Genomic DNA, 24,250 nt, shown 5'->3' with positions numbered 1-24,250 from the left:
CACTATACGACCGCCAATAAACTTTAGTTTTGTGTTGTCGCTTCGTGTGCGCGTTTTGTCTTCACTGAGGAGTGATTGGCTTCGATGCTCGCGTCGGGTGCGCGGAGGTTTGTCTGTGATTGCGAGTGTGTCTGTGAGAGAGCGAGTCCCACAACGCCCGATCGCGTTACGCGACAACCTCTGGCACTGCAGTCAACACACACACCCGCGCGCATGCGCATCTTGTTGTAGTCCGGTGAGCTGGTGTTGTTGTACCAGTGCCACAATATTGAGATGATGCATCTCTATCAACCTGTCATTTTACAGAACTCTGCAGCTTTCCTTCCTGCAATCGCGATGGGTCTACAGAGGGGCTGTGCCGATTGATAAAAAAATAAATAAATAAAAACGCATGTAATACATCCAGTATGCAGAGAATTTAGAGAATAGTTACATCACCCTTTACAACAATTCTTGAAACACCATCACTGCCACCGTCCAAACCACCCACAGAATAAACGCTTTAATTTCATTGTGGTACCTAGAACTTTATTGCGTCCTTACAAATGAATTTCTTACATTTTCAGGACATGGTTTTCTACAAGGGATGAATGGTTTCATCTTAACAGACCTGAACTACATCGCAAGAAGAAAAGCAAGTATTGACAGTTCAAGATGCGATTACCGCTAGCATCATAGAACTCGCCATTACACCCTCCACAGAAGTTATTCATGGCAGGAAGAGGTACCAAGACAATTTAAAGCAGAAAATTGTAAATATAAGCATTCTAACATCTACTTAAAGGAAATAGTTTGCTTGGAGATAAATGTTAAAGTAACTTGTGGATTACATAACTTGACCTGTACATAACTCGGCATTACACCCTCCACAGAAGTCATTCCTGGCAGGAAGAGGTACCAAGACAATTTAAAGCAGAAAATTGTAAATATAAGCATTCTAGCATCTACTTAAAGGAAATAGTTTGCTTGGAGATAAATGTTAAAGTAACTTGTGGATTACATAACTTGACCTGTACATAACTCGGCATTACACCCTCCACAGAAGTCATTCCTGGCAGGAAGAGGTACCAAGACAATTTAAAGCAGAAAAATTGTAAATATAAGCATTCTAGCATCTACTTAAAGGAAATAGTTTGCTTGGAGATAAATGTTAAAGTAACTTGTGGATTACATAACTTGACCTGTGCATAACACTTCTGATTGTAATCAGTTTGACAGAACTTACAGAATTAAATAGACTCAGACAAAGAAAAAAAATGTAGGTTAAAGGGACACACAAGCAAACTGTTAAACTGGGCTTAAACGACAGATACATATATTCTAAATTATGTCCTGTGCACGCTATAGCTTGAACCACCTATTCCCCCCCACACACACACACACAAGCGCGCGTATGCACACACACACACATACACGCAAGCGCACATGCACACACACACACACACACATACACGGATACTTTGGGCATTTTCTCAACTGACAAGAGGCGAACAAACAGTTGACAATGTTCGAACACTCTATGGAGACAAGCACACCGTAAATTAGAAACATACAGTTAGGAAATATGATGATGTCAAGGTTATAAACTTGATAACAATATAAACTGTCATTCTGTGAAATCGTTAGTTAGGCCATAATTCCCTCGCATATTCTTACACTTCTGACGATTCAGTGCTTGAAGACATGCACCCACAAACCAGGAAACTTAAGGCGTCTGCGATACTGTGTTCAATAGTCCAACAATACCCATTACAAAAAATGCTTGTCCGATGTCTCCTGTAGGAGAACTAGAAGAAACGCCAACAGTACCCATTACAAAAAATGCTTGTCCGATGTCTCCTGTAGGAGAACCAGAAGAAACGCCAGCAGTATCCAGCAAAAGATGCTTGTCTGATGTCTCCTGTAGAAGAACCAGAAGAAACGCCAGCATTATCCACTGCAAAAGATGCTTGTCTGATGTCTCCTGTAGAAGAACCAGAAGAAACGCCAGCAGTATCCACAGCAAAAGATGCTTGTCTGATGTCTCCTGTAGAAGAACCAGAAGAAACGCCAGCAGTATCCACAGCAAAAGATGCTTGTCTGATGTCTCCTGTAGAAGAACCAGAAGAAACGCCAGCAGTATCCACTGCAAAAGATGCTTGTCTGATGTCTCCTGTAGGAGAACCAGAAGAAACGCCAGCAGTATCCACAGCAAAAGATGCTTGTCTGATGTCTCCTGTAGGAGAACCAGAAGAAACGCCAGCAGTATCCACAGCAAAAGATGCTTGTCTGATGTCTCCTGTAGAAGATCCAGAAGAAACGCCAGCAGTATCCACAGCAAAAGATGCTTGTCCGATGCCTTCTGTAGTAGAACCAGAGTAAAGTGTTATATCATTTGTGTCCACGGCCCTGACGTCTGCTTGTCTAGAAGTCGACGGTTGCTCCTCTTCACGAGAGGTGGAAGGCTGAGGAATAAAGATCAGCGCTCTAGCCGTGTCCATGTTTGCTGCATTTCTCGTCACCACGTCGTCCTCGATATTGCTACTTTCTCTGTCAAGTCCTTCATAATTAAACTCTTCCTCCTCTAATGGTGATGTCACTGAAGAGTAGGAAGGAGTTTCATCGACAATGTCAGGTGGTGTAAACTGTCGCAATGTCAAGTTTGAGCGCTCTGTGCGACTCATCTTAGGTAAGGACGATCCTTCTTCCTCCGAACTCGACGAACCCGCCACTCTTGTACGTTTTTCAGGAGACAGTAATGTAGACCTCTCAGCATAAGCTGTCCTTTCTCTCTGCATGGCATCCCAGTCCCTTGGTGTGTCAGATTCGGTGTCCAATTCAAATCCGCTAAATGTTTCAGGTATACACCAATTTGTGTACTCTCCTGTATACCTATTTCCTCGCTGGTACATTCCCCATCTTTTAGGAGCAAGGATGGCCAGATCATCTGATCATCGTTTCGTAATACTCTGGAAATTCTATGTGGTAGCGATGGACGAGATGTATTGCATAACAAGTAGAGCTTTGCCTGCGTATAGGTTTTTTGTTCCAGCGAGGCTCAATACTGAAATTAGAATCTGTTAGTCCTTCGAAAACATCAATGAAAGCGCCTTTCAGCCTCTGCTCAAGAGACTGATTATCGTCAATGAGGTTCTGGCAGAGACTAAGGAAGACGCGCAGGAACTCCTTAAAGAGCAATCTAGCTCGGTACGCCATGGTGTCTCTTGCCTCCACGGTAACAGAAAGCCTGAGAAAGGTCGACAGCAGCAGGTAAGCTGCAAGGCTCTCGTTGTGGCCGTTCAGGAATATTACAGAACACTCTCTTGGCCATTTCAGAATCTTTAAAAGTTCTCAGATGTGCGCACACAGAGTCAATGTCACTGCGAACACCAAAAGCCTCCAAACACTTTATAGCTTTAATAAAACGTCTATCCTACGTATTATCCTGTTTTGTTGCAGTCTGAAGCTAACTGGTGTCCACGGTGTAACGGGATGAAACTTCCAGCCGGACTAAACGTCTCGGTATAGTCTGCGCATGCGCATGAAGCGAAACTTCACTTCGTTATCACTGCATAGGCAGCATTGCCATTTTTTTCTTTTCTTTTCTTCGCCGATTTACTATAACATTTTTACTTTTACTATTTTACTTGTTAACTCGGCGAAGAAAAGGAAAAAAAATGGCTATGCAGTGATAACGAAGTGAAGTTTCGCTTCATGCGCATGCGCAGACAATACCGAGACGTTTATTAGTCCTGCTGGGAAGTTTCATCCCGTTACACACGGCGCACAGCGGAGGAAGGCTTCTTCACAGACCTTGATTGGCTGTTGGTTATCCATGGTAATAGTGTGTTGCTCACTTTCTGCAGACTCAATCACACACTCGATCAATCGGAGTGAAAAGTTACGTCCGCACAAAGGATCAACAGTCAGCAAACTGAGGACGGAGTGCCGTTGACCACGCGGGCGCACTTCCTGACAATAGCAGAGGGTGCGACACTGTGATTGGTCCGTCGCTGTGAACGGGGCCTGGAAGGGGGGAATAACCTTTTGAACTGTGGTGACAGTTGTGGTCCGCGTGGGACCACGCGAGCGCCATTAGCTGGAGGGGAGGGTGTACATGTTGGTGCAGACCTGGGCAAACGCCGGCCCGCGGGCCGGATCCGGCCCGCCTCCTGTCTCTGACCGGCCCGCCCGCTGGCCGCCCACCAGTAAATATACTATATATACAGTATTGGGTAAAACTGAGTTAACTATATTAGTCCGGCCCTCTAGAACCATCCCAGTTTCTCATCCGGCCCCTTGGGAAAATTAATTGCCCACCCGTGTTGGTGGGTGTGTGTCTGATTTGGTTTTGTTTTGTTTTGTGCGTGCGTGTTATGGTGGGGCTCTCCACTATTTGTTTTGTTTGGCCATCTGTATGAAAGGAGTTTTATTGTTTTCTTTTTCTTTCCGTTCTTCCATATTTTTTAAAATTTTGTTTATTTATTTATTTATTTTTTTTTTGAGCTGGCAGTCGCACTATACGACCGCCAATAAACTTTAGTTTTGTGTTGTCGCTTCGTGTGCGCGTTTTGTCTTCACTGAGAGTGATTGGCTTCGCTGCTTTTTAACACTTTGAAGACCAATTAAAAAGGATGAATATATAGTTCTAATAGTATACGGTTTAATATTTTATGAAAGCTTTCCTTTGAAAAAAATGTCGCATGTTCTTGTTCGCTCGACACCATTACACGTGCTGTTCGTGACACATCATCCATTCAGCTAAATGCGCGTGTGGCAGTGAATGCGAAATCAACATCAACACCTATAGCTGCACCTGTAGTGAACGGTACATGTGAACGCGAAGGGTACTCGTGTCCGCTGGAGTTCAAGGCAGGGAGTCGGTCATTTAATCCCTCCAGTCACATCGCCCCACAGACAAATGGCGAGTGTGAAGGGTTTGTCATTTACTTTTTCCGAGCTTGGAATAGCCATTCTACGAATGAAACGTGGCCAGAACAGAATAAATATTGAATTCATTGAAGCTTTCAATGAATGTCTGGACAAAATTGAACAGTAAGTGATATATTAACATCGTGTATATATATCTACGAGAGAGAGAGATTAAATGAGTGTATGTGAGTGTAAAGAGAGAGAAAGAACCCATTTTTTTTTAAATATATGTTTGTATGTTTTTAGAAAGTCTGACTGCCGAGGTTTGTTGACAACAGGTGAAGGCAAGTTCTACTCGAATGGCCTTGACTTGGATTGGCTTTCCAAGCAAAACACAGAAGGAAGAAACAACTTCAAGCTTGCATTTAACAGTTTATTTACTCGTCTGTTGACCTTTCCTATTCCTACAATAGCTGCTATCAATGGTAAGCTGTCAAAATATATTATTTCCAAGATTAAATTTGTGCTTCAGTTTCTCAGAGACAGATTTGCAAGAATGTACTTATAATGCATGGTGTGCGGTGTATCAAGAGTATGGAAATACAACACACCATCATAATTTACTTTAAGTACATTCTTGCAGATTTATAAGTAGCATAATTGTGTGTTTTCATAATATTTAAATTCTGAAAAATATAGACTGAACATAAAAGGTAAGGGGTAAGTGGAAATAAACATCTGGGCTGCCAGGAATAATTAAACCATCATACTCAATCTTACCTCTGAGCTGGGGTACATCTCAAGTGATAATTAAGTGTGTGTCAGATAAATGTATGAAGAACCATCTCAGGGCCATTTCCTGTAGATTTTTTTTTTTTTTGGTACACCAGAAAACCTCTGTAAGTTTGAGATAATTCTAGAAGGGCAGTCTTCTGTTTTTCACGTGCAACTGCAGACATATCTTACTGTAGAAACACTCCTGTGAGTGATTTTGTAGTACCTCTAGCAGTACAGAATTGTCTTTCCATCAACTGTTTTGCTTTGTGTTTTTAAGGAAGACTTAATGTCAATAAACTTGTTTTCATATACTGTATGCTGTCTCTTGGCTAAGTCCTTGATGAGAAGTACTGGAGTACCTGATGTAATGAACATTTAGAAGAAGAATTCATTTTCCAAGTGATGTTACACTAGAAATTTGACTTGATTGTGCATCCCATTTACCAAACAAATTCCAATCACACTCACGCCCGCAGACGCCACTACTCACAGTATTATAGTTTACCACCAAAAATGTATTCCTTCCACATTTAAGATTATCACTTTAGCAAAAAAGGTCTGCCGGATGCCATCCATTTTTACACCACAAGAAGTATGTTGGGCTCATCTTCTATGCTGTGAGTGCTCAAGAAGGAAAGCCTTATAATTGCTTAAACAGGCTTGTGTACTTTGCATAGCTAAATCAGGACATATTGAACAGTTACTAAAAATGACACTGTATATCAAGCTATGCATATCCAATACTTTATTTTAGGGTTATGCACATCTGTTCTAAGGTCATGCATATGCTGGTGGAGCACTCCTTGCCCTTGCTCATGACTTCAGAGTGATGAACTCAGAAAAAGGATGGTTCTGCATGAATGAAGTTCACATCAATCTTCGTTTGAGTACTTTCTTTCTGGCTTTGCTTAGGTGAGAAATGCATGGGCTCAAATCAAAATTTTATTGATTACTTGCAACCTGTATTTAAAACTACTTATAAAAAATATCAAAGCTCCATGTGATTTCATGATAATGTGTGAATTCCAAATAACATTGTGAATAATTTTGTTGGTATTCTTGATCCACAGGGCTAAAATCAGCACAAAAATCGTAGAGCATCGGTTACTGGTGTTTGGCCACAACTATACAGCTAAGGAAGCTGTAGAAGCAGCATTAGTAGACAGAGCCACCTCTGCTGCATTACTTGAATCTGAAAGTTTGAGGTACCTAGAGAGGTGGATAGGAAAGAATGGTTTTCAACGGGATAGTCTTCATAATATGAAGCAAGATGTGTATGCAGACGTTGTGAAGTTGGTCAATGCATCTAAACTTTAATATGATTTGAGTAGTTTATGGAGCTAATGCTGAGATGAAATGAAATTTCAGAAAAATAATTTTGTAAAAATTACAGCATGGGCAGAATAAGATTGGATGCCAACATTATTAAAGCTATGTCTGTGTATAGAGATATGTAATGTGATGTCTTCAAACTAATGAAGTTCTTTTAACATAACTTAATTGTAGACTATTTGGTTATATGTTGGTTGGGTATTTGTTTGTATTTATAAAATAAACACAAATACATATAGTAATTGAACACACTCTTCTACTTTTTTACTTTTACATAATGGAGTTTCGTACATTTGTTTTTGGGTGCATCAACAAGTACATATATATATGGCACGTATAAATAGATATGCAGCAGAGTTATGGGGATCGAGTTGTTGCCATTCTCAAACCGATAGAAACAGTTCCGCACACTTTTGCTTTAAAAAGATTTCTGGGAGTCCCACAACAAACCCCTAATCCCATAGTTTATGGAGAAACACCAAGATACCCATTGCATGGAATTGTATTTGTAAAAGGTATTAAATATTGGCTACATATATTTTAGCATGACTCCAAGCAGACTGCCACATATATTACAATATGTTGTTAAACATACAAAACCAAAACAAGATAACAGATTAACATGCATGGGCTTCTTCTATATGTATGGTTTTTGTTGCATCACTATGGCTTAAGCATTGTAGATGGTATAGTAGAACTTATACATATATATATATAGCGTACGTGTCAGCCCAGAATTTTGTGCGCCTGTCAATCACCTTTATCGCTTCCATTTGGGGAAATGAGCTTTGCAAATTCAATTGCTATTGTTATTAATACTGTGGTAATTATAAACTTCTTTTTCTACGAAACAGTCTTGCTTGTGTGTTCTTTCGCATTCATTAATCACTTTCATACATATACACGTACGTATACATTAATTATTTGTGATGGTTAATAAAAGCAAAATATACTCACACCAAGAGGCAAACGCCACGGCGCAGTACAGAAGATATAAAAGAAATATAAGTATTGTCTTACAAAAATGTACATAAAAACATATATAAAGTGCAATATAAATGGTATGAAATCAAACAGTAATTTACGTAACGTATATACGTATATACGTGCTTTTAACCCTTTTAATTAAGGGTTTCATAGTTTAATATTTATAAGCTAATTCCTTAGAAATATCGCGTGCTCTTGTTCGCTCGACATATACTATCCATGACCACGCATTAGCAAACATCCATAGCTAAATGAGGGTTTGGAAGTCAATGCATGTGTACGAGGTCAACATGAAAACGTACCTATAGTGCACGGTACATGTGAACGTGAAGGGTACTCATGTCAGTTCGAGTTCAAAGTTCAAAGTTGTTCGACAATGGCGAACGGGAAGGGTTTGTCCCTGACTTTCCCGAGCATCGAATAGCCATTCTTCGAATGAAACGTGGCCAAAACAGAATAAATATTGAATTCATCGAAGTTTTTAATGAATGTCTGGACAAAATCGAACAGTAAGTGATAATAAGATATCGTATATCTGCGAGACAGAGAGATTGAGTGTACGTGTATGGGGGTGTGTGTGAGAGAGAGCTATAGAGACAAACCATTTTTAAATATTTGTATGCTTTTAGAAAGTCCGACTGCCGAGGTTTGCTGACAACAGGTGAAGGCAAGTTTTACTCGAATGGCCTTGACTTAGATTGGCTTTCCAAACAAGACGCAGAGGGAAGAGACAACTTCACGCTTGCATTGAGCCGTTTGCTTACTCGTCTGTTGACCTTTCCTATTCCTACAATAGCTGCTATCAATGGTGAGCTGTCAAAATATATTATTTCCAAGATTAAATTTGTGGTTCGAAGTTTCTCAGCAGACAGATCTGCAGAAATGTGCTTAATGGTGTGTGGTGTATCAAGAGTATCGAAATACAACACACCATCATGATTTTCTGTGTTTTTAAGGCAGACTTAATGTCAATAAATTTGTTTTCATATATACTGTCACTTGGTTAAGTCCGTGATGAGCAGTACTGCCATCCATTTTTACACCACAAGAAGTATGTTGGGCTCATCTTCTATGCTGTGAGTGCTCAAGAAGGAAAGCCTTATAATTGCTTAAACAGGCTTGTGTACTTTGCATAGCTAAATCAGGACATATTGAACAGTTACTAAAAATGACACTGTATATCAAGCTATGCATATCCAATGCTTTGGTTTAGGGCTGTACACATATTCTGTTCTAAGGTCATGCATATGCTGGTGGAGCACTCCTTGCCCTTGCTCATGACTTCAGAGTGATGAACTCAGAAAAAGGATGGTTCTGCATGAATGAAGTTCACATCAGTCTTCGCTTTAATGCTTTCTTTCTGGCTTTGCTTAGGTGAGAAATGGGCTCAAATCAAAATTTTATTGATTACTTGCAACCTGTATTTAAAACTACTTACAACAAATATCAAAGCTCCATTTGACTTCATGATAATGTGTGAATTCCAAATAACATTGTTAATAATTTTGTTGGTATTCTTGATCCACAGGGCTAAAATCAGCACAAAAATCGTAGAGCATCGGTTACTGGTGTTTGGCCACAACTATACAGCTAAGGAAGCTGTAGAAGCAGCGTTGGTAGACAGAAGCACTTCTGCTGCATTACTTGAATCTGAAAGTTTGAGGTTCCTAGAGAGGTGGATAGGGAAGAATGGTTTTCAACAGGATAGTCTTCATAATATGAAGCAAGATGTGTATGCAGAAGTTGTGAAGCTCGTAAATTCATCTAAACTTTAAGATAATTTGTATAGTTATGGAGCTAATGCTGACTCTAAGATGAACTTAAATTTCAGAAAAATTGTTTAAAAAAAAAAATTACAGCATGGGCAGAATAAGACTGGATGCCAGCATTATTAAAGCTGGTAATATATCTAAAATTTGAGATAGTTTACATACTTGTAAACAAGCTAGGTTTCACTGCTTCAAAACAATAAGCGGAGCAGGGGGAGGGGTGGAGTGTTGTTTTATGCCGAGCTAGCAACTAAGGCTATATCATGGCAATGCAGCCAGCCCTGTAAACAGATGCACATGCAGAGAAAGAACAGTGTGCCCGAGACAAGAGCTGAACCCAGGACAGCCAACCCTCACTGTATTGGTGACAGGCGCTAACTGTGATGCCACCGGGCCGCGAAAAACCATAAGCAGACTATGTAAACATGGAACAGAATGAAAATGAGATATGCAATGTGATGTCTTGAAACTAAAGAATAAAATTACATAATAAAAATGTGATTTATATAGCGCATAATAATGCTTACTAAGCAGTACGCCAAGTAGAAGACATGGACAGAATACGAAGACAGAATTAAAAACAACTATAAAAGACAAACTCAAAAGACATAGAGGAATCACAGAACAAACAGTAACGATGGAGAGCATCATAAATCTGCAGAGAAAGATGAGAAGGCAGATTAGGCAATAGACTATGATCACAACTATTGACAATCAACTATGTTGATTGATGTATTAAATTTATAAAATAAATGAACACATACTATTGGACAGTCTTTTGTGGAGATTTAGAGTTTTGTACATTTGTGTTTAGGTGTATCAACATGCATATACTATATAATATAGATTTTTTTGCTTTTAATCTCATCACAAATGTGTAGGTTTGAGAAAGTGATTAATGAATATTAAAGGGCATGCAAGTGGGGCTAGTTTATAGAAAAGGAAGTTTATGATGACACAACATTAACTGAATTTTTAGAGCTCATTTCCCCAGGTGGAAACAAGCTCGATGTGCAATAAAAAGAAAGAAAAAAAAAATTAAATAGTTATTAACAGTACGATGAAGAAAAAGGACAGTGTACGAACAACACTGTGGTAAACATGAAGTGCATGGACTTGAGGTGCAAGCTGCAGAGTTTGTTGGATGAGGAAAGGTATATCCAAAAGAAATGGGTCTTTTTTTTATATCTTGTGATAGTAAGGACAGACTTGAAAGCATCAGATATAGTCATGTTATGATGAGATATAAGGATAGAGAATTCCAAATGATGGAGCTGGAGGAGAGCCTTTACCAAATTTCTCATCTGATACATGGTTCAAAGAAGAGGTCAGCATTAGCATTAGTCCTACAGCTGGCTGACATTAGTGGTAGGGTGTTACTTGCTCAGAGAGGTTCATACCAACAGTCAATGACTTTTTGATATGCCTATTCAGATGGCATCTCTCTTTCTGATATGCTGATGACATACTTCCGTAAATTAAATGCTTATAACAAATACCTTGTACTCTCAAAGCAATCATCCAATGGAAAGACAGATGTTAAAAGAGTCCATATTAACATTTTAATGCATAAATGATCCATTTATTAAAATGTAGCATTTAAGACAAAACAGTTGCTCAGAAGTACACATCCTCAAATAATAGTGAAAATCATTGTATAGTACAATGCAGCACACACCACTGAAATCAGTCATTGGCTGGACTGTGCAAGTTAGCTCGCTGACCATCCAGCAGTTTTTGTTTCATAATTTGAGCACGTCTGGCATTAGCTTTCTGCTTTTCCATTCTCTGGTACAAAAAAATAAAAATAAAATAACAACAGATGCAATACTAAGTAACTGAACAAGTGAACAATGTACTCTAGAACTAGATTACTTCCTCGAAGAAGGAAGCTGGCTTTTGTTTCAAGTAACTGTCACAGTAAGCAGCATTATAAAAATTTGGATACCTCCAAGTTAGAAGCGACATATAACTCTTTTTACCAGACTAGAGATAGTTACCTCTTTTTTTAAGCACCTCGTCATCGCCCTGTCAATATCATTACAGTGACCCCAAAATTTCTTAAATGGATTCTGAAAGAGACAAAATTTCACATCTGTACTGTCATTCAAGCAAATAAATCAGCTTCTATTCTCAGGTTTGTAACTTTTCAATGTTACCCCTATTCAAAAACAAGTACAATTGAACAGAAGGAATTCCTAATCAACAAACTATGTATTTCTTATATTGACATCCTGATCGAAATGAATTAAAAAAGTGGGTTGGTGATCATAGAAACATCTCAAAAAGATTAGATAATTGATCTGTATTTAAGCAAATGCTGTATATATGTAATTCAAAATAACAGCACCTCAATGTGGCAGTTGTGGAGAGCCTGAATCAGCTCATTGCACTCTGGAGAGTGAAGATGTGGTGACAAATCTGGATGCATCTTTACATGTGTTTGTGTTCAAGACCAACTCTTCTCTTTTTTTTTCTCGAGCTATAAAAACGTCAAATATTTTAAATGATGTTGGTAATATATGAATATACATGTGTACTCTTAATTCAAGTATATAAATTCACATAAGTGTAAAAATGTAATTTCCCTGCGCTTTTTCTTTCTCAAACGAAGTACACGAGCTCAATCACTGCGACAAACTATATGGTAGTAGGAGGGACTGGCTATCATTTGCCTATGCTTCACAGGCAACGTACCTCTTAAAAATAACGTGAATATTAATATCTGGGTTTGAGTTTTCAACAGATGACAATCTATATAGTTATTCGTAAAAACTGTAAAATAAATCTACAATTTTGGACTATATTGAGTTCTTGAAGCTGTTAAATTTGGTGCATATTTAAAGTTAGTAGGCAACAAATTCCAGTTTGCAGCGACTCTTTGTGAAAAGATCTATTGGCCTTTGGGTTTAGTAGTGGAACAATGGCTTTTTTAAATACTTTTCCATCTGAACGAAAAGAAAAAAAAATACTTATTAAGTCCTGCTCTTTGTGTTGGTAAGGTTGCCACAGGAATATCCCTGCTTCCGTCTCTCTCTTTCTCTCTTTTTTCGATTAATGAGATGAGAATAGTAAGTACTGTGATTGTGAAATGCTTGAATGTAACCTTGATCTAAACAGCATGGCTTTATAGACATGGGAAATCTCCAACCTTTACAAAGACAATTTTTAGCCAGATTGAAAATACTGGTCATAGAAAAATTTATTTGCTTACTTCTTATTAAGCACACATGGTCTTCATAATGATACCAAAGAGACAAATTCCTATTTCTAATAAAACGCCAATCGAAGTGTGTCCCTTGCGAAGAAAGCTTGCAGACGAGCACTTCCGTTTGAAGGCGGAAGTACTTACCGAACAACACAAATCTGTGACGTAGAATACACGATGCAGATAAGCGCCAAGTTTGTTGTGCTGGTATTTGTTAGAGAAAAAAGGAAATGGATTTAGAAAAATCGGTGATTCGGAGAGTTGTATCGAAATGTAGAGCACGAGATATAGAATCGTTGCTGAAAAAATGGGGTTGGCTTACTGACGGTGACATGAAGAAAATTAATTTCCGTGCTTCGAAGAGAGTTATTGCATCTCAAATCAGCGACATTTGTAAGGTAAACAGGTTAAAACAGTAATACAAACATTTAGCTTACAAGTTATAGTCTGAACACCTGATTTACAATTATTAAATGTGATTTTAAGAATATCATTAGCACAATCATACCTTGCCTGCACACATTTTAGTAATGCTTACCCAACTTGAAGACGCGATTCTACTGGAGAGGGCCAGTAGGGAATGAAAACTATATATTATATCCATTTTAGTATGGGAAAGATTAAGAAAGTGAAAAACTTTGTATAATTGTTGGTTTATTCCGCAGGCAAAAGGTCTTAGAGAAGAAGTCGGTGATCTGGATTTGTTATGTAAGTATTGTTACAAATATTTGTTTTGAGTTGTAAACTATTATGTAAAGATGCAATGGATAGGATTCAGTAATCTCTGTAGGATCAGACTGGTTTATCATATATATGCACATATATAAGTTTATTTAAAGTATGTATTTCTGCTGTTTATGTGTACAACAAAACTGAACTTAAAACCTATCTCATTTGGAAACACCTAGTGTAATTGGTTTACCTTGACTGTTACTTTCTCCACTCTGTTTTTTCATGTTCCTAGCAACATTCACAGTGTATGTGTGTTTGCATGATTGCCTGATTGTAGTGCCCTTCTCTGTCATATGGCATCACTACCCACTGCCCTTTACATCTTGTTAAAGACCAACCTGAATGGTTTGTGTTTTTTGCAGATATCAGTAGATATAGGCAGTATTAACATAACCTGTAAATTTCAGTTTCCAAAACCCAATGAGAAATGCGCTATATAAATCCTATTATTATTATTAATCAGAAGATGACATAATGTTTTATGTTTTTATGTTCAGCTTTATGTTTTGAAAAGCCGTCTTTTGATTTTATTATATTTTAGGCACTCAGCTGAATTCATTTGGACTGAAATGGACAGTCTTGAAGTTGAAAGGTAATAAATAACTTCTTATCATGTCTTAAAATATGAAAAAAAATGAAATGAAAGAATATACAGTCGAACTTCTGTGTTGACCTTCTGTAAGAAGAAATTCTTCCTAACTTGAATTTTAAACATCAGTTGGTTGGTTTCCCATTTAAACAATGCATATTCCACTTCTGTAGCTTGAATTGGCCTAGCCAAAATCTTCCACAACTTGAATAATTTTAAACCGGTTAGCATGTTGAAACCATTTGAAAAGACGTTGGAAAAGGTAGAATCGTGTACTCCTTCCAACCCTGAAGGAAGGAAGAACCTTGCTGAATGACGTTCATTAATTGATCGAGTCGCGCTAAGATGTACCCATGAACATTTTACTTTGCCTGACATCAACTCGTTTATTTTAAAAGAAATAAAGAGAAATTGTTATTAGACGTCCATAATAGACTTTTTTTGCTGGGAACAATGATGTGTGAGCAAATGCTCACATGCACATGCAGAATTATAGATAAGTCCACAACAAAAAAAAAAAAAATGCTTTTTTTCGCCAAACTTCCTTAACTTGAACCTTCCATACCTCGAATTTTTTTTTTCTCCATCAGTCCCTTGAAGCTTCAACTTATAGAAGTTCAACTGTAGCTTTGTTATTTTCGCGTTGTAAAAATTGTTAGGACTTCTTTCTTATTTTTTTCTCTTCTTGTTTTTCACACCCTATAGTCCTACTAACATTTTACTCCCCACCAGATGATTTTTACTTAAAATGCACCTGGAATTCTCTTTCAAAGACACTATTTAAAGTCAATAGAGATGTTTAAATATGCTTTTAAAACTTGAAATCTTGACTGTAACTTTTGTTAATGAATATAGTTTGCTTTTTATAAGTTATTGCAATATGCCTTTTATTCTGATTGCAATACATGCATTCTGATTTACTTCCTTCTTTATTATCATGTTTTCATGTTGTGTTGTGGTTTACTGAGATAAGTTCAACTATTACATGGGAGGCGCACATGTTTGCATAAGAGTGTTATGCTGCAATACACAAAGAACAATGTGATGTTGAGGAGGAACAAGAGGAAGTTAGATATAACATTTTGCTTTATGTCTGTAGGGAGTCAGCCTAAAACGGATTTTGATCCTCTTGAGATTCAGGATCGACTGCTGGGCCTTCTTGAACCAGAATGCCATGGAGAAGTAGTATGTCATTTTAACCTATAAACTGTCAAGTTTTGTTTTTAGGACTGATTGGGAAGAATTGCAGTGATAGCTCCTTTTGAAAATCACAAGTACTTTAAAATTTATGTTGGGTAGATAAATTATGCTGATGAAGGCTATGTCAAGGCAAACCAGTCACCCCTTTATAACATGTGCCATATGCAATACTTTTATCTTTATTTACAACAAACCACCTTTATATCACTGTATATAAAATGAGTCTTAATAAGAGTCAGATACTTGACTGTGAGAATCCTTGCTATCTGTGGTCAAGGCACTTTTTGTCTGTTACTATAGTATAACGTAAACATAAATGATGTCTTTATTTAAAAAAAATGTCTTGCCTAAATTTAGGCTCATTTTTTTTCCTTTTTCATTACATGCACTGTATTTTGTGCATAACCAATGCCCTGACAAATTTTGCAGCACTTGAATGTGAAGAGTTTTGGCGGAGCAACTTGGGTGCGTTTGTACATAAAAGATGACGCCCCTTTCCGTGCTACTGATACAGTGTACTTTTTGTCTTATCCCCACACACCCATCCTTATCACATGTCGCATGAAAGTAAAGATCCGGGACCTTCTGTACTCAGTGAGTAATGTGACTTTGCCCTTTGTGCTGTCTAAAAGTTGACATTTAATCATGCATTTGCAGCCATTTTAATGCAGATTAGTACATTTAATGACTTACTAGTTGATGGCAAATGTAAGGTTTTACAGACTGCATTCATATTTAGTTGCCATGGATCCTTGGTTTCTTACAATTCATGATCTTAGTCTGTGGGATACTTTTTTTTCGATTAGATGCAATTGATCATAATATTTTAGTTCATCTTTATGCTTACAAATCGAAAGCAGTGAGAGAAGGATCCTAACCTGTCTGCTTGCTGGAGTGTATGCAAAAAATATGCCAAAAGCCTAGAAAAAAGCTTAGCATGATTTTTGGGAATTGCACTGGAGACACTTTTACTTAGGAATAATAATGCAAATCATATTTTGTTTTACAATCTTGATTTTTGATTCAGATGTTCTTAAGAAAATCTTTGCGGATTGTTATTAAATATTTTAATTTGTATCCCTTTTTATTTTTAGGATATTTTGTGTGTGTGCATGGGTATGTATGGTCACATATGTTTATGTACATATATATTTTACCTCTTTTTATGTTTGTGCACATATTTTGTGCAACAGGTCCTACTGGAGATATTTCAAGCAGAGGAGATCAAAGAATTGCAGCTTACAGGTCATCACTTGCCATCACTGGCAGATCTTGCTCTGCAGCAGAATGCCCAGGTTGTTGATAATAAATAAAACAAGCATTCATTTTGTTCTAAATTATCATGTGTCAGTATTCATTCACGATGTGAATATTACATTTCACTCATTGTATCATACAGACGTCTGTTGGCACCACCCACTGGTACGAAGGAGCTACTACAAATGTCATGTCTTGAAAATGATAAGAAGTATGTTTGTAAATGCATCATTACTGGAGGTAATTAAATGCTCATTGGTTATGTCATTGTTAGGCTCATCGGTCTAGATAAAATCATTCTTGTTACTGAAACAGTGATCAAACTTATTTTTCTTTTCTTATGTGAACAGGGTCCTTTTCAGAAATACAGGGACTTGATGGAAGAGGAGAACCCCCTTGTCAGAAGTAGGCTACTTAAAAAGACAGGTTGGTTTTGTGCATACAACAGTATATGTTCTTGCGCTGTATTGCTTAGACTTTTGTTGACAAATTAATCATATGTTAAGTGTGTACACAAGGGTTTAGCTAAATATTATAAAAATAAATTTGAAAAATGTTTTCCCAGCTACATTTTGTTTATGCTTGTTTTTATTTTCAATTTATGTTCGCTTGGTATTTTGGATGTTTAGTTTTGTGATGTTGAATTTGTGAATGTCTCTTTCATCACTTCTGTGATGTTGATGTTCTCCGTCTGAATTGAGAATAGGAAAACCTTAAAGTGTCTGTACTAAAAAAAAATTGCTTTATTTTCTTAAAAACAGGAAAGTCGAGAGCTGGCTGTGCTGTGTTTTAATGTAATTCGTGCATCGTTCTTTAGATAAAACTGTATACTTGTACTCTTACATTTATTTATTTTTGTAAATTTTTTTTTTGGGGGTTATTTTTGATTTACATTTTTGCAACTTTTTGAGTAGGAACGGCCCCAGAAGAAATAGTATGGGAGTCAAGACTGACAGATGAGAATAAGGAACAAAAGGAGCGTCGACAGGAAAAGCTGGATGGTACATTTGGTATCTCTACACAACCTACTTTAGAAAAACTAGAATATAAGGTGAATTCCTCCCCACTTACTATCTTCTTGCAGAAGTTCCACCTCATCAGACTGCTTGCATGCAATTTCCCACATATGCATATGCAGATAGTAAAAAATGAGCACGTTGCTTGATGAAAAACAAAAACATCAAGCAATTTTATGGAACAAGAGAAAATACATTTGAAAAAAATTGCATCTTTACGAAAAAAAAAAAAAAATCAAAGCAAAATTTTGTATACACTTTATAGAGGAAGTAAAAATCTGTGACAGGTACTTTCTATATTATGACTAGATTCCAAATTTTTTTATACAGAGTTTGCACTAATAAGCTTATGATTGTTTAACTTGTTTATTTTTAATATAGCTGAATCTAAGGTTTCGAGGAACAACCTTTGCTCCTGCTCTTAAGGACCGTAAAGATCTGTTTCGATGTCGGGTCAAGTTTGAAGGTCCGTCAGTACTGGAAGGAACAAAGAATCTGGGTAAATCAGGACTTGCAACTCTGCCTATGCCAAGGCATTTGTTTAAAGTGCACTCCCTTGCAAAAAATCACTTTATTATTGCTGAGATAGATTCAAGCAAGAGAGCTAAAGACAGAAGTACAACTGAGTAAAATTTATGTAAGACAACATGGCTTTTATTATTATAACTTATTTCATGGAAAACTTGTCGTTCTAATTTGTCTAATTGCTTGTCTGAAAAGTATTTGATTTTTGTACAGTTCAGAATCTGATTTTTAAATAGATTTTTTTTTTTTTTTTTTTGAATAACGTGATGTTTAGTACTGACAGTCCTTTTCCTGATATAACCCTGAAAACTATTAATAACTCATTGAAACAAACCTGTGTTATTTTGATCATTATAATTTTGTGTGTGTGTTCTAAACAAGGTAACAGGATGCATCTTATCTTATATGATCTTGCATAATTGTGATCTATCCTGAGAAAAGTCACTCTGATGGTTGCTCATTTTTTTATTTCAGTACCTCTGCTGGTACTTGCACATGTGTATACATATGCAGGCATGCACAAACACTCAACATCATATGAAAAGTAATGATGTAAGTCATAAAACAGAAGAATCAACAAGCTCAAACAAAATCAGTCTGTTACAACCTTGTGATTACTTTAAGGAAATCCAACAAACACCCACTGTTGATTCCTCAACCAGTCACCAGAATATTGCATTAGCCATCCATCCTAGCTATTGTAAACAGTGACAAGTGCCTGTTACTCAGTCTTGAATGACTAAACAGAAACTCTATACAATAAATTATCCCATTCAGCAATGTGAAGAAAATCAATGACAAAGTCATTTGAGTAGCTGGTGCTTGTTTGAGATATTTCATGCATTTTCTTTATGGCTTCTTCTTTGTTCCCACAATAATGCTTATCATCTAAATGTGTAGGGACCTCTACGTATACATACTTGATTATATACTTGTACACACAGAAGTAACTGAAATAAACCATGTGTGTGTATATCTGTCACATTATAGATATACTTTTTGTCTCATATATATAATGTATATGATATACAAATTTATAAAAAAATACTTGTATTTGTAGCCAAAAATACACTTGCAACATATAAAAACAGCAAGTATTGGGGTTAAATATATGTTAAGAAAACAAAAGCTGTGTTAAATACCCTTGGAATGAAAGCCTCTGGCTAAATAAGGTCAAGAGTTGTTACAAAGAAATGAGTACTTGGAGAAAAAAGTTCCTGTCTGACTTAAAAGTTTATTGCTATACTTATATTGCATTTTGTTATTACAACGAATTATATTTGAATACAGGTCACATACATAAATCAGTCTGCATTCTTGCACATGTTTTGCTCTTTCTCTCACACACACACACAAATATAGAGCTAATCTCCCATACGCACTTATTTGATTTATGTATATGTATATTTACAACAATAGATCCAACAAGTTTTTATTATATTTTTGTCATTTTCCAGAGATGAGTGGAAGCCCATTTGTTAAACTGTCAACTCGCATGATGATGACTAGTCTTTTTTTTTTTAAGTTTTGTTCTTTGTTGTCTTGGTTATTGTTGGTCTAATAGTAATAGGCTTTGTAAGCTGCTTGTGTAAATGGCCACTCCATAGAATAAGTTCTAAGTTAATATAAAATGTCTAATCTAGTGTTTGCGATAATGACAAATGGCAAAAGTTGAGATAAAAACATTCTTCTTAACAGAAAGTATATTTTTAATAGTTGATAACCATTTTAGTATTGCTTACATTAATTTAATCTTAAATATTAATTTAACTCATTATGTCACACAAACTAATAATAGACTTTATAAAGCACATTTCCCTGTTTCATTGCAGTTTTCATAAATATGGCCAATAACTTATTTAAAAAAGAACTTGTGCTGTTTAATTATGAACCTATGAGCAGCAAAAAATCCTATTTAAAAACATCATTTGGGCAGAATAAACCCTTAAAAATATTAACTTTTTATTGCATTTTTATGACAAGAATAGTCTGTTTTTCAACAGTAGAATTATACCAATATCACTTGAGCCTAATCTGTATGTGACAATAATTGAATGGGTAGTAAAATGTGCCGCTCTTTATTGCCTCAGTTTACTTTGTGGAGCACAATAGTAAAAGATGGGTTTGAAATGCAGTGATGTCTCATATAAAATAAAAGGTATTGTAAAGAAAATATTCAGAGTTCAGAGAAAAGGCACAAATTTACAGTATTGTACATATATATCCTACATCACAGAAAAGTCAGCCGAAACACTACATGCATAAAAATATGGCAGACTCAGCCCCATAATTCATTCTACTTTTAGAAAATTACAAATAGACTGCACAAATTTAAAGGTGACTTATACCTTTGAGCTTTTTGTGTTTTATGTGCAATTGTAGTGGTTATGACTTGAAATTCACTGATGTCGGATAAAATTTGCTCTTGCCTCGACAGTGATTCTATCCAGATAAAATGCTTGTCCATGCTCAAGTATGAATTTGAAGGCATATGGCATTAATAAAAAAAAGTTGCTGTAAATAGGTAAGAAAAAAGTATCAAATATATACATATAGATCTATGCTGGTATATATACATATAGCTTCTTTACTATTGGACTTTACTTTGGGACAAAATCTTCCATGGCCCAATGAATCTTCTTTGTAAATAAAGCATGCAAGGATGAAGTAACATTTAAACTCCTTACTGTCCATCTAGATTATTTTCAAGAGGGGTTCTTGATGTCTGTCCACAACAGGGGCTTGTTGATACCAACAGTGACAAAATCTGAAAACGTTAAAAAAAACCCACTTGACCAAAATTAAATGATAAAAATCTTCATGCTTGCTGTGAATATTCTTTCCCGAATACAGGCAGTACAAAGTGAAATCTGAACAAAAATTACAGTACGTTAAACTGTACATCTAAATCAGTGTATATAAAATTTTTGTATCTGTTAAATATGTTCAGTACCAAAACATTTTTTTTGAGAACATGTATCTGATACAGAAATATGAATACTGATTAAAACAGCACAACAATAATAGTATACATTGCTGGAATCCATATACATGATTACTTGCATGTCATCATGGAGTTGATTGACAACCCGTTATAACAGTGAGCTCATTGCACCTTTGATGAACATCAAAATGTATCTCTTACATCAATATTTGATGGAGGCTTGAATGTGTTTTCAGCAAGCAATGTACTGTCATCCTAGAAAATACACGCTTCATGCTGTCTTTAGTGAGACTAAATTTAGTCACAGGAATAACAAAAAGGCTGGAAAAAAGCACTATCACTTGCATTTCAAGCAAAACTACTGTTAGGCATTACTTTGAATCTTTATTGTAGCCTTGCATGTGGTTTGAGAACCGCTTGATTTTCCAACACTTTGTATTTTTCATTTCTCAGATCACAGAAAAGATCATAATGATGAAGATAAAAACAAGGAGTTGCATTTATGCATCTAAACAAGGCTATTTCTATGCTGATATGAAAAATAGAGAAAAAGCCCTTGTATGTCTTAAAGTATGAATTATTAACCAGTGAATCAACTCTATAACTAGTTTATTTTATATGCTTGCATTCCAAGCATTCCTGTAATCCTTTTAAAGCCCAATAAAACTGATCATGATAGAGTTTGTTGGCAGTGACATTAAGCCTCAAACATTTACTTCACGCAAACAATTATAGCTGTTTAGGTGCCATATGTAAGAATACATTTTAGAAATCATAAAAAGCCAGGAGAAACTGAATATAATGGAGTTAGAAGTAAAGCTGAATTGAAAGGATCACCTGCAAACCTTCAGGTAATGATTATTTTTGTAGCATATGCAAATGTATAAAACAGACTTTTCATGAACATCAAAGATTCAATTGCTTATGCACCAAATAATCACAGAAGTCTGTTTGTTGAGGCAATCACTGATAATCGCTTGCCCAAGATTTCTGGTAGTTGCTCCACTTGGCCAATATGTTGTTTGGAAGACACTTCAACAGCACCTGCTAAATTACCATCTGATATTGATAACTGAAAATTTGATATCTTACTTTTGCATCGCATGGTTCCTCGTTGCATCAGATGACTGCTTGTGGCCCCCTTCTGCGATAAACAAGATTTTGTTGTGTCATTAAGTTCAGTACTGAAAGGAAGAGTCTGTTCCAAAGCACGGAAAGTTTGACATTTTTCACTGTCAGTGTTTGTCAAAGCAACAGCATGCTCACTGGGATGAGTTCTGGAGGAATCTGTAGCAGCCGAATGGACTTGCACAGGTTGAACCATGTGAGACTGAATGTCTGATGCAAGCACAATGTTAGGTTCAGTGCACAGTGATACTCCTGAAGATGACAGCTTTTGCAAAGACTGAGCTTTGTTTATTTTCTTTTGCTTGGGCGTTAACTTTTCTAGAGGTCCAAGCAAGATTTCCTCTTTGGACATTGGCGTGACAGTGAAAAGGCTATCCCCAAAGTTATTGTTATGCTGTTGTGATGAAACATGTGTTGTAGTTTTTAATGTGTCAAGTCCCTTAACTTCTTTTGACTTCTTGTTTACTGTCCATAATGTCTGTGCTCCTCCGAGCACATTTTTTCCCATTATTCTCTCTTTGCTTTGCAAGGGAGATGTTTCTCTCTGGAGTTCTTTTTCTAGAGCTTTGAGTATAGAATTGAAATTATCTACTAGCAAGTCACCAGGACCATTTTCTGTCTGTTGCTCTTTCACAGGATGATTTCCAGAGAAAGCAAGAGAAATGTTTTTAGCACCTCCAGAGGAACAAGGGTTTAATATAGACTCGTGTAAAAGAGAAAGTTTTTCTTCTACTGTGTCCTTGTTAAAATGATTCTCAAGATCTCTTTTCAGCGATCTTTGTGCTTGTTTCACATCAGGATTCAACTTGCCTTTTTTTCGAATTAAAGTTCTTTTATTTTCCACAAGCCATTCTTGAACATCTTTGGAAACCTTAGTGCTCTGATACACACCATTGTCAGGAATGTAGCGATATGTCACAGGTTCAACAATTTCTTTCCAGAAAGAATAAGTAGATGAACCAGGTGAATCTGTATCACTATAGCGAACAGCAGTACGACCATGTCTCTTGCTCTTCTTAATGCCCGACCCCAACTTCTGCCGATGAGAACCTTGGGTGATGTAATTTGGATATGGTGTGGTGGGATTCCATCCTGATACAGCCTCACTCCAGTCATCATATATAACTTTTTGTACAGAGATGGCATCCAAAAGGGCACATTCCTCACTGTCATTCACCAGTTTAGGAACAAGAGTTTGAATTTGCTCTCGTGGAAAATGTGGAGTACATGATTTTGTGGCAGGGGCTGACTGTACCCGTTCACACCCTCGAGATATCTGTGATCTGTCTCTTGGATGTTTAAGTCTTTTGTGTTTTCTCTGTCTCTCTATGCACAGCTTATCATCAACACTTAGATGCAAAGTTTCAGTCTTGTAACCTTCAATATCCAGTTGTGTGTGTGTGACATCAAAGCCGTTGTCCGTCATGTTACAAGTATGCTTTAGAAAACACCTGAAGCGCACATTATGGTTTAACGGACGAATAAAAGTGTTACAGCAAACAAAACCATCGAGTGATGAAGAAAAGGTGCACTTTGCATTGTCATACCATATGTAGTATTACACAACACAAATGCCAAAACTTGACAATAATCTACAAAGGTCCTGTTGAGATCCAAAGGGCATGCCCGTAAAAGCTATAGCCAAAGAGCTAGAAATGCTGCATTGGTCTTTACTGTGACTTAACTGTGTCACTGCATATGTTTCAAGACAATTCACAGAAAAATGGTCGATGTATAATGTAGATCTAACTTTCCAGATTAAGTTGAGCGTTTAGCATCTTAAACGAGAGCATGTCTTCTGTGGCCAGTTGAAAACACAGCATAACACATATACCTACAAAACAAGAGTTGCTCCTACGGGTACAGCGAGCTGTGTCATGTACGGCTTCTCCTCTCCCAGGGCAACTCAGGCTCACTTCTGTCACGTGAGCATCC

General features: G+C 36.8%; 5 protein-coding genes across 6 annotated transcripts; 3 read left to right on the top strand and 2 right to left on the bottom strand.

Annotated features, from left to right (window-relative positions):
• Positions 1–4,763: 4,763 nt before the first annotated feature.
• Positions 4,764–7,832, top strand: LOC112576444 (enoyl-CoA delta isomerase 2, peroxisomal-like). The gene is made up of 4 exons (XM_025258856.1): positions 4,764–5,034; positions 5,158–5,336; positions 6,405–6,540; positions 6,699–7,832. Exons 1-4 carry the CDS (start codon positions 4,901–4,903, stop codon positions 6,943–6,945), a joined length of 696 nt encoding a protein of 231 aa, XP_025114641.1. The 5' UTR covers positions 4,764–4,900; the 3' UTR covers positions 6,946–7,832.
• Positions 7,833–8,271: 439 nt separating this feature from the next.
• LOC112576443 (enoyl-CoA delta isomerase 2, peroxisomal-like) lies at positions 8,272–10,484 on the top strand. The gene is made up of 4 exons (XM_025258855.1): positions 8,272–8,456; positions 8,577–8,755; positions 9,186–9,321; positions 9,476–10,484. The coding sequence occupies exons 1-4, from the start codon at positions 8,287–8,289 to the stop codon at positions 9,720–9,722; spliced, it is 732 nt and encodes a 243-aa protein (XP_025114640.1). The 5' UTR covers positions 8,272–8,286; the 3' UTR covers positions 9,723–10,484.
• A 771-nt stretch (positions 10,485–11,255) lies between these two features.
• On the bottom strand, positions 11,256–13,069 carry LOC112576445 (COX assembly mitochondrial protein 2 homolog). 2 transcript variants are annotated; one of them, XM_025258857.1, is made up of 4 exons: positions 12,931–13,069; positions 12,067–12,198; positions 11,717–11,788; positions 11,256–11,504 (listed from the first exon to the last, which is right to left on the bottom strand). In XM_025258857.1, exons 2-4 carry the CDS (start codon positions 12,145–12,147, stop codon positions 11,403–11,405), a joined length of 255 nt encoding a protein of 84 aa, XP_025114642.1. In that variant the 5' UTR covers positions 12,148–12,198; positions 12,931–13,069; the 3' UTR covers positions 11,256–11,402. The 2 variants fall into 2 exon arrangements, with proteins under 2 accessions (XP_025114642.1, XP_025114643.1); XM_025258858.1 differs by lacking the exon at positions 12,931–13,069 and adding an exon at positions 12,689–12,835.
• A 6-nt stretch (positions 13,070–13,075) lies between these two features.
• LOC112576442 (centromere protein N-like) lies at positions 13,076–20,197 on the top strand. The gene is made up of 9 exons (XM_025258854.1): positions 13,076–13,322; positions 13,590–13,632; positions 14,198–14,248; positions 15,345–15,430; positions 15,875–16,039; positions 16,639–16,740; positions 17,053–17,128; positions 17,617–17,753; positions 18,100–20,197. The coding sequence occupies exons 1-9, from the start codon at positions 13,155–13,157 to the stop codon at positions 18,346–18,348; spliced, it is 1,077 nt and encodes a 358-aa protein (XP_025114639.1). The 5' UTR covers positions 13,076–13,154; the 3' UTR covers positions 18,349–20,197.
• LOC112576441 lies at positions 18,711–24,232 on the bottom strand. The gene is made up of 2 exons (XM_025258853.1): positions 22,280–24,232; positions 18,711–21,010 (listed from the first exon to the last, which is right to left on the bottom strand). Exons 1-2 carry the CDS (start codon positions 23,739–23,741, stop codon positions 20,949–20,951), a joined length of 1,524 nt encoding a protein of 507 aa, XP_025114638.1. The 5' UTR covers positions 23,742–24,232; the 3' UTR covers positions 18,711–20,948.
• Between the last annotated feature and the right edge of the window lie 18 nt (positions 24,233–24,250).

This window comes from Pomacea canaliculata, linkage group LG12 (assembly GCF_003073045.1).
Source record: "Pomacea canaliculata isolate SZHN2017 linkage group LG12, ASM307304v1, whole genome shotgun sequence".
Lineage (NCBI taxonomy): Eukaryota > Metazoa > Mollusca > Gastropoda > Architaenioglossa > Ampullariidae > Pomacea > Pomacea canaliculata.
The sequence above is the reverse complement of the archived record's forward strand: the minus strand, read 5'-3'. Positions and strand labels throughout refer to the sequence as shown.